At 42.4% G+C, this 10,354-nt stretch overlaps 1 protein-coding gene across 1 annotated transcript in view; it reads right to left on the bottom strand.

The window, feature by feature from the left end:
* The window catches only part of LOC145412877 (uncharacterized), a 117,503-nt gene extending 107,376 nt beyond the window's left edge, over positions 1–10,127 (bottom strand). The window contains exons 1-2 of the mRNA XM_080282676.1: positions 10,064–10,127; positions 7,566–7,784 (exon numbers count right to left, since the gene is read on the bottom strand). Of these exons, the coding sequence (XP_080138802.1) occupies positions 7,566–7,784; positions 10,064–10,127 (283 nt within the window). The remainder of the gene's footprint in view (positions 1–7,565; positions 7,785–10,063) is intronic.
* Positions 10,128–10,354: the final 227 nt, after the last annotated feature.

The raw sequence follows: 10,354 nt of genomic DNA on the forward strand, positions 1-10,354 counted from the left end.
ACTTAGACTTTCAATGAAGATAATAAATCAAGATCAACTCCCTGTATTCATCTTTAACTCCTCCTGCTCTTCAATTACCAAAATAACTTTGACCAAAACTCAAGACTCACCTATTACAAGATTAAAGAGTTACTTATATATAAATGGTGGCTACGAAGTTCCAACACTAATACTGCAAGTATATCTGCCAGAGATACATCCACCGTTTTGGCAACCTATCCGTGCGTCTCCGTCTCTCAAAACATATGCCACTCCTGACACCAATTTGTGGCACTGCAGAGTGTGTTGATATGTCAAGAACAATGAGTACACAAACCAGGACATTAATCAAAGGCCACTGAACACTTCAGGGTTTTATTCTTTCCAGGCACAGCTGAGGTACACTTGTTAAGCACGGTAACTTCTCTCTCACACACTAACTTCATCATCACTCCCTAATATTCATTGTCCATTAACTGACTACTCTGTCTTTCACTTATTAACACTCATTGTCTGACTGACTACTCACCACCTTGTACTGCTGTCTGTTGGCTGCCTTGCATACACTAAATTAGGAGGCACGATGGTCCCTTTATACAACCCCTCCCGCCACCCCCACAGGTGACTCCATCTTCAGAACAACACAGGATATTCTACAACCTGGGAGGGAACTCACATTGTACCACGTAATAATGCACTCAAATCAACAGTACATAATAATGACAAGAACAAATTCCTAAGGTAAGACATGTCCATGTTTCTAGAATGTTCCTCCTAGCACCAGACATGAAACATTAGTCTAATCCTATAGCATAAAACTTAATTTCAAGAATGCTCCACACAACTTCACATACAATCCACTCAGCTAATCCCAAGGCACAATACATAATTTCTAGAATGTTCCTCATCTCCAAATATAAACCATTAACTTCATCTTACAGCATAACAATTTCTAGAATGTGTTCTTGACATCTCCAGACTTAAAACAATAGCCTAATCCTACAGCATAACACTTAATTTCTAGAATGTTCCTCACACCTGCACATATAAACCACTAAACTAATCCCACCTACACAACAGGGGAACAAATGGACCAGCCTCCTGTGCATACAATGGCGTCACAATCTTATACATGCCAAAACCAGCAAGTTAGGATTATTTAGGTTGGATTAGGGAAAACTGTTAGGTTAGGGTAAATATTGTAAGGATCAGTTAAGATTAGGTTATAACAGGTTAGGTTAGGTTGCATTAGGTAAAATTAGATTAGGTAAAATTAGGTTAGGTTAAAATAGGTTAGGTCTGGATAAATTAGGTTAGGTTACAAAAATTTAGGTTAGGTAGGGTATGGGCTGGCTAAAATTACTGAGGTTATGTTACAATCACAGGGCTGGGTTTGGACAGGTGAGCACTGATGAGGGAAAATTTGTGATAAAATGGTATTCTACGATGGTGTCTGTTGAAACTTAAAAATACACTCAGGAAAAAAAAAAAAAAAAATCAACATAACAGAAAGAAGGGGGAGGGGGGCATAATAAGGTGATTTTGTGTCTCCTTGATGATTACCCCCCCAAGCTTCCACACAAACATACTATACATGGCATTTATCTCATATCTGCCATAAAATTGTACACAGCAAAAATATTAATCATGCAGTTTAAATCATCATCATCATCTATGGCAAGCAGGGCCATGCAGAGCTATGGAAAACCATCACAGGTAAAATCAGCCTTACAACCAGCTATTGTTCGTTTATCACAAACTAGAGGAGCAAAATCTGGATTCAAATCTGAACCACATCAGGATCTGCCCCATGATCTGTTAATGAGTACAAACAGAAGAGGCCTTAATTACAGTCAAATGTGCTAATTTGTTAATGTTCATGACACAAATTGTAATGTTCATTTTTATACTGAATCATCACATAATATAACAATATTATTATGGATGAAATACATAAATAATATGAAAAGCATGAAGGGAATATACACTGGATGTTGGTTTGACCAGCTATTGCTTACATCCCAGCCTGCTGCCCACTCACGGACCCTGACATCCCCACTCTGGTATCCTACTTGTCAATAATCCTCTCCTTAGATGAGGCCCAAGTAATCAGAGACAAATTAACTTTTTTGGGGGGCCTGTAGGCTAAACCAGATATTGGGGCTTCTACCTAGGGAAGGGGCCCCCATCATGAGGTCTTGTGTGATGCCAGTCACTGTAATTTTATCATTTATCAATTAATTTGATTTTTTTTTTTTTTCAATGGTGAGGGCCTTGGGTGTGAGGTACTCAGCCTAGCGATTAATCTACCCCTGCAAGTAACCTCTTGACTGGGCATGATTAGTTAACACCAAGGCATTGTGAAGGACTGTCCTGTCTTAACATAGGCACTGTCTTTAAAATCAGTGTGAATCCTTACTTGTGATGTCATGCCATTGTGAATGACTGTCCCATCATAATATGGGCACAGCACATCTTATGTCATAGTAGATCACACTCTGAAAACCTATTGGTGGCATCATGCATCCATCCGTCATCCAATCCTATGCTGCCCCATGAGGAATGTAGGAGCCCAGGGCTAGGCAACTTGGTCCTGATATTTATGATGAGAGTGACCAGCCTCACTCATCCCTGGCTGGCATCATGTGGTTAATAAACCCCAACCACTCCTTGGATATAAACCTACACTGGCTCAATCCAACTGGAGCGTCGTAGTTACCCACTAAACCACCAGGTGCTATAGTTACCACCCAGCATAGTAAATGGTTTCCTGATGTACAGGAAACCATCTGGCTTGTCACTCAGTGTAGTCATCCACTGGCAGAAGGAAGAGGATAGAATGAAGGAAAGACACAAGAGAGAGCGTAAAGTCACCTACAGGCAGAAGGACGAGGAAAGACTGAAGGAAAGAAAGACAGAAGTGGATGGAAGAAAAGATGGATGGAGGACAGGAAAGGGCAGACACCTGAGAGCAGCAGTACATCAAGTGAGTGTGTGGTGAGTGCCCCCACCTGCCACTGATTATCAACCATGGTTAATGGTGTCTTGGCTCAGTAGGTTCTATGACATGCTGCAAGAGGGGTGGCCTGCCACAAGTATCAACAGTAGCTAAAGGGGCACTACAGACCAAAGCACTCACAAGTAGTTTTTCTTTTTTTCTACAACCAGCTTTTTAAAAATTTTCCATTCATTTGGCAATGCAGCCTAAGAGATAAAACATGTCTTCTGCCTCACTTGTTAGTGAATGGCACCATGCCTGGTTAAAGCCTGATTTCTTCTACAAGCTTTGTCACATTTATCATAACTATATAATTGTTCTCACACCTGAATGAACTGTCAGGTGCCAAGTGAATAAGAATTTTTTCAACACAGTTTTCTAGTCATCACATTTCAAATTTTTCACTCCTGAACTGATACTGGAGAGGACTTTAAACTATTTACCCTATTCATCACACTTGAATTTCTTCACTCATTAACCCCTTAAGTGCTAATCTCATTGATCGGGCTTTTTGCGCAATTTCTTAAGAGGAAGAGCAACACCGATCGTACAACATCCACAAAAAACTGGCGGCAGCTGGCTCCACCCCAACTGTGACGTAGATGGCTTCTAACCAATCAGAACTAGGTGTTGGACACACCGGAGGGGAACCCAGGCCCGTGACCATGCGGTGGGGGGTGTACCCCCCACCTCCCTCTCGCCACGTCCTTCTATTCCACTACCTTGTTACTATCCTACCTCCCACCGTTCTTACCCCACAACAACCCCTCCCACTCCCTCCTCATGCATCCCCCCCTCCCATGTGAATCCCCCCCCACATCCCCCTCCCCAGTCAACTGGGGGAGGGTATTTCCCCCCTACCCTCCCTCCATGTCCCTGTACTCCACTTTGGCCCTTCCTTTGTGTCTTGTGGGGGTCTCCTCCCATCCCTCGATCCCCATCCACCCTCTCCTGGCCTTAACAGCTCCCCCTACCCCCCCACCCCCTACCCGCACCCCCTAGCACCTCCCCGGCCTTGAATATTTTGCGTATTTTTTTACGCTTTATGGCACATGTTTTTTAATCATTACCTGTGATTTATTGGTGTCTGCATACAGATTTCGACACCACAATTACTTTAGCTGTCTTTAGTCGAAACCCACTTGAAAAAGACATTTTATTTTATGCCAACACATGGAAGCATGTTGGAGCCTTCAAAACGAAAACTAGATTTGACAGCTCGGAGGGGAGGGGAAGGGGTAGGGGAGGTTAGGCGAGGGAAGGGGAGGGAAGGAGAGGAGAGAGGAGAGGAGGGAAGAGAAGGGGAGGGAGGGGACTGGAGGTTTGAAGAGGGGAGAGAAGGGGAGGATAATTTTTGCTATTTATCATATTTTTATTGGGGGGGTTCATGACCTATTTCCCTTGCTAGATTTGACAGCTCGGCGGGGAGGGAAGGGAGAAGAGAAAAAGGGATGGGAGGTTAGGCGAGGAGAAGGGAAGGGAAAGGAAGGGAAGGGAAGGGGAGGGAGGGGGTTGGAGGTACGAGGAGAGGAGAGGAGGGAAGGATAATTTTTATTTATCATATTTATTTGGGGGGTTTGTTACTATTTTATTTTTTTCTAAGCACCTGGCCTCCTCTCTTCCTATTTCTCCCATCTTTCCTGTCACTACTTAATGCTTTTCATTCCGTTACAGGTGGTTTTACATTGAGTGACAAGCCAAATGATTTCCTGTAAGCCAAGAAACCATTTACAATGCTGGGTGGTAACCATATAACCAAACCATACGTGCTCCCTACATGTCAAGTGGGTTGGTGGAGAGTTAGTGCCCCTCCCTGTAAAACAAATAACTCAGAGTCAAATGGCCACCCCGTACGGGATTATGGCGTCTGGCAATAGATAAACAGACAGACATTACAGTGATTTATAACATCTATACACACACACAAAAAAACTGATTTTGGTGGTTTTTGTACGTATTGTTGCGAAGAAAACAGGTGTGAGCGGCGTATTTTCTTTCTCACTGGGGCTGCGACAGGTAACTATTATAAACTTTGACGGACCATTGCTCGGTAACTATTGGGTCTAGGAGGGTGGGGGTTGCGTTTTCAGGTGTGTAAATTCAAGCTCTATAAATCGAGCATAAAACTTTTAATCTTTGAGGAAGTTGAAAAATTGGCCTGTTTTTGCGTCCTGGGAGACAGTCGAGGCTGGAGAATTGCGTACCCTAGGGGTTAATAAATTAAAAAGTGTGGATGACATCAACTGAGTCAACCATTTACCACATTCAGCACACTAGAAACTCTTCCCTACACAATGATTTAATAGGTGTCTGGTGAGATTGCTTCTCAGACCAAACTGTTTACCACATTCATCACACTTGAAATTCTTCACTCCTTAACCCGCGCTGTCCCGGTGACGTGAATTAACGCGGCAACATTGCAAGGTCCCTAATTTGCACAATTTTCAATTTTCGCAAGTGATTTCACGAGTGATTTTTGGCATGTATACACGGGACACCTTCCTCTATTCCTCTACGAGATGCCAAGCAGGAACAATGCCTTACACCGCATAATCCCCCCCCCCCCTCCACGCCATTGTCTCGGCAATTCACCTGTTACCAGTGGCCTGGCTAATACAGATATTCAGGGCCAGAGTGATTCCCCAATCGATGACAATGTGGAGGACAAAGTTTACATAGCATTAGAGGAAGAAACAGTCAGAAATGATGATCAGGTAATGTGGGAAAAAAAAGGTCATGAATGGTGATGAGTTAGCGAGTGAAACAATGCTTATAATGCCTATATTAATGTTTGAAAACCAATATACTCTCGTACTACATATAAATTCGTACCAAGTACAGTACCCTCGCGTCCAACATACGTTAGTCCAGCACGATTCAGGTCCAGCACGGAGAGCAATTAATTATTATTATTTAATACGATTTAATTACTACAACACGAATGTGTTAGCATAACACACACAGAGCTCCGAGAAGTGGGCGAAATCCGCAGAGTTCAGTCTAGCACGATCACCCCCGGTCCAACACGGTCATACTGGACATTCCCATGATGATGATAGCCAGTGAAAAACTTCTGATCAAGTAGCCTTCCCCGCCCGCTATCGTGACGTGATCGTGATGCCGCCCAATTAAAAATGCTTCTGGTGTCACGTGATGTTTTGTTTACATTTCTTCCGCCACAGAGCCACTCAGTCGCATATTTGCATTGGAAGGTGCTTTTTTCTTGCTGCATTTTCTGCCCTTGTTACTGCATTTTACCCTGCTCACGATGCCTAGGAAGCCTTCTGAGAACCCCAAGAGGCGTCGGCACCTCCCTCAGGCCACCAAGCTAGAAAGCATCGAGATGAAGAAGAAAGGTGAGAAGAAAGTTGACATTGCCAAGGCCTACAACATGAATGAAGCCAACGTGATCATAATAAAAAACTTAAGACAAGATCCTGGCAGCCGAAGGCTATCACACGGCACTTCATACCAGGCTTCCCGAGGATACGATGGTAAATCGGAACGGTAACGTGGTAAATTTGCCAACGATACCACGGGCATTTGGAATTCATCTGGATGGATTCCTGCCGAACATACGACGGGGAAAACAGTGTGACCAAAACCCAGGCGACTCGACAGAGAATGTATCGTACTACAGCATTGAACATTTAGCCTGATACTGAATACATATTAATATTTTAGAATAAATATCAATCGTTTTGAAACCCTTCTCATCGGCGTGCGTACCAGTTTATAAACAAAGTTGCTTCTCCTTATTCTCTACCGAGTCAGCGACAGCAATCACTTTCCACAGTCAAGAGACGGGGCTCTGGCAACAGTGTGAGAAGCATGCACTTTGCCAAGGATTACAGGGGCTAGGACAGGCAGAAGCAGGACCTTCCATGGCTGTGGACGAAGATAGTAATTCTGAGTGTGATTTTGAAGGATTTATGAGGGAGGTTTGATTTCGAAGGATTTATGAGGGAGGTTGAGGAGGAGCAACAGCCATTACCCGCTAGTGACGCCAGCAGCCATCCTCCGGGAACCCAGTAGGACTAACTACAGCCTTGGATACCACCTTCCATTCCCAGCAAGCCCACCAACACCATCCTAAAAGGTTAGTTATCAATCATAGTACAGTACCATTTATTATAATTACAATAGTACCAATATATGTATAGGTATATGGTAGGTATTTAGGGTGACTTTTCCGAGGGTTGCTGACATAATTCATTTTTCCCCATAAGCTCTATTGTTAGTCCAACACGTTTTTGGTCCAACACGTGACCCAGCAATCACAATATTACCGTGCTGGACGCGAGGGTCCTGTAAATAAATAAATACAGTTTATGAGTGGATAAAATAGTTCCCCTCCCATAGAACTCGTTTTCTTTGGTGCCAGCCTGTTAGAAAACCCAGTCAGGTAAGGAAGTACTCGTACCTAAATCGCGTATTTTAAACCTCAGGTAAGCAATTTCTCAATGAATTTTTGATGTTTCTCACCAAAAGCAGATGTTTGGGCAAAAAAAAAAAAAAAAAAAAAAAAAAGTCCAAAAACGTCGGGATGGGGTGGGTTAATGAATTAACAGGTGTTGAGCGAGACTACGCTTCCGTGCAAAGAGTTTACCACATTCATCACACTTGAAATTCTTCACTCCTGAATGAATTAATAGGTGCTGAGTGAGACCAGCCTTCTGTGCAAATTGTTTACCACATTCATCACACCTGTAATTCTTCACTCCTGAATGAATTAATAGGTGCTGAGCAAGACAAGCCTTCTGTGCAAATTGTCTGCCACATTCATCACACTTGAAATTCTTCACTCCTGAATGAGTTAACAGGTGTTGAGAGAGACCATACTTGTGTGCAAATAGTATACCACATTCATCACACTTGAAATTCTTTACTCCTGAATGAAATAATAGGTGTTTGGTGAGATTTGCCTTCTGTGCAAATTGATTACCACATTCATCACACTTAAAATTCTTCACTCCTAAATGAATTAATAGGTGATTGGTGAGACTTGCCTTCTGGGTAAATCGTTTACCACATTCATCACACTTAAAATTCTTTACTCCTGAATGAATTAATAAATGTCTGGTGAGACTTGCCTTCTGGGTAAATCGTTTACCACATTCATCACACTTAAAATTCTTCACTCCTGAATGAACAACTGCATGTTGGATAAGATTTCTCTTAAAAAGAAATGTTTTACCACACTCTAAACATCTGAACTGCTTAACTTCAGCTGAGGACACTGCGTCCAGGACAGTCTCATTGTCACTGAGGAACATTTTGTCACCCACCTCACACTCTAACTGTACATTTGTTTCCTCCTTTACAACTTCCATTATTTTGTCATCCACCTCACACTCTAACTGTACATTTGTTTCCTCCTTTACAACTTCCATTATTTTGTCACCCACCTCACACACTAACTGTACATTTGTTTCCTCCTTTACAACTTCCATTATTTTGTCACTCACCTCACACTCTAACTGTACATTTGTTTCCTCCTTTACAACTTCCATTATTTTGTCATCCACCTCACACTCTAACTTTACATCTGGTTCTTCCTTTACCACTTCCACTATTCTGTCACCCATTTCACACTGTAACTTTAGACCTGGTTCTTCCTTTACCACCTCCATTATTTTGTCATCCATCTCATACTCTAAATTTACATCTGGTTCTTCTTTTGCCACCTACCTTATTTTGTCACCCACCTCAGACTATATATATATTTACATCTGGTTCTTCCTTTATCACCCTGTCATAAGATTCCCCCAAACTCTTTTAATTCCTGCCATAAACTAGTCTCCACTGAATGAAATTGCTGATACAGAGGTCATTATCACTGAACAATAACTGCTTCTGCACTTGCAAGTACTATGTAAACATATTTATAAATAAATAGTTCACTGCTGAGTTTTAAGCTGTTAATGCAGTCTAAAATACAACTGGGTTCCTTATTTTACCAGTTCTTCTCCAATGTCCATGCAGCAGTTGCACAGCAGTAAATGCAAAGGATATCAAAACAGCTAAATGATCCTGGATCAACTCCTACCACTCATCCAGTGATTCATACTTCTTACAATGAAAGACATTACGAACAGACAGTATAAGCCACATATATTTGGAAGAGGTACCTCATGTAGGATGTACAGTACTGTACTAAGACAACACAACATGTGCCTATATAATGTCAACACTTTACCATGTATATATTACTCAGCTGGCTCTCTGATGACCACACTGCTTACATCTGCTTTGCAGAGTCAGTTTCAGCTGTGGACCTGCAACAAGAGCTGCCATTAGACAAGAATCTCTATGAATTTAAAAACACTGCCCAGTGAGCCCTAATTTTGCATGTATCTAGTCCTTAAAAAAAATTAATTTGCATTTTAGCACGTAGGCTTAATAGAGAAATTTGAAGAAAGAGTGAGGTCATTAATGTAATGGACTGGTTATATGAGTGAGAAAGTGAGGCTGGTATGGCAGAGTAAGTGGCAGCAGAAGTGTTAGGCATGGTAGGTAAGTTAGTAACAAGGGTGGCCAAGGATGTGACCAAGCTAGATGATAGTGATGACTTCCGGGTAGTTAAGGGATGATGCAAAGTTAAGAAACAATGATAGGTGTCTATCTATCAATCTAGAAAGGGGGAAATGTTCCCCCGAGCTAGACCTTATTAGATCATATAGCCCTGCTAGGTAACAAGAGGGCACTACCCCTCCCAGCATGGCAGCTACCAGGCGTGGTTCGACCTAACGACCCCCTGGTCCCGAGTTCGACACTCTACCACTGAGCCACCCTGGCCCCAATATCTATCTAGAGCCAAACCATAAACCTATGTGGCCGTTTGTCTCTGAGTTAGTGGTTTTACTAGTCCAGCGGATAAGGCAAACAGTCGTTCACTTTTTCAGGAAAACACCAAATGTTGCACAGTTGTAGAAGGGACCCAGACAATAATTTTTTGAGATGGACCTCCAGAATCTTGGGCCCCTGATGGTCGCCATCTTGAATTTCAAAATGGCTGCCTTTCAACCCATATTTTCGTCAGTAACTCCAATAATATGATACAGAAACATAATCCCAATGGCTAACCCCAGGTTCTTAGGGTCTGGCACTTGAATGGAATGATTTTTCTGACCCGGCAAAGGTCGGCCATCTTGGAGAACAAGATGGTTGCCTTTGAACTCCTATTTTCTTCAATAACTCCAATACTATGATAGATAGAAACAATTCCAATGACTAACCCTATGTTTTCAGGGTCTGGCAATCCAATGGAATCACTGTTCGATGTGGAAGGTCGGCCATCTTGGAATTCAAGGTGGCTACTTGCTGAAGCCCGTTTCTGTTATAACTCTGATACAACGGCAAACATCTATTGCATGC

Source organism: Coenobita brevimanus, chromosome 12 (genome assembly GCF_032717465.1).
Source record: "Coenobita brevimanus isolate Jiangsu-jjx chromosome 12, ASM3271746v2, whole genome shotgun sequence".
NCBI lineage: Eukaryota > Metazoa > Arthropoda > Malacostraca > Decapoda > Coenobitidae > Coenobita > Coenobita brevimanus.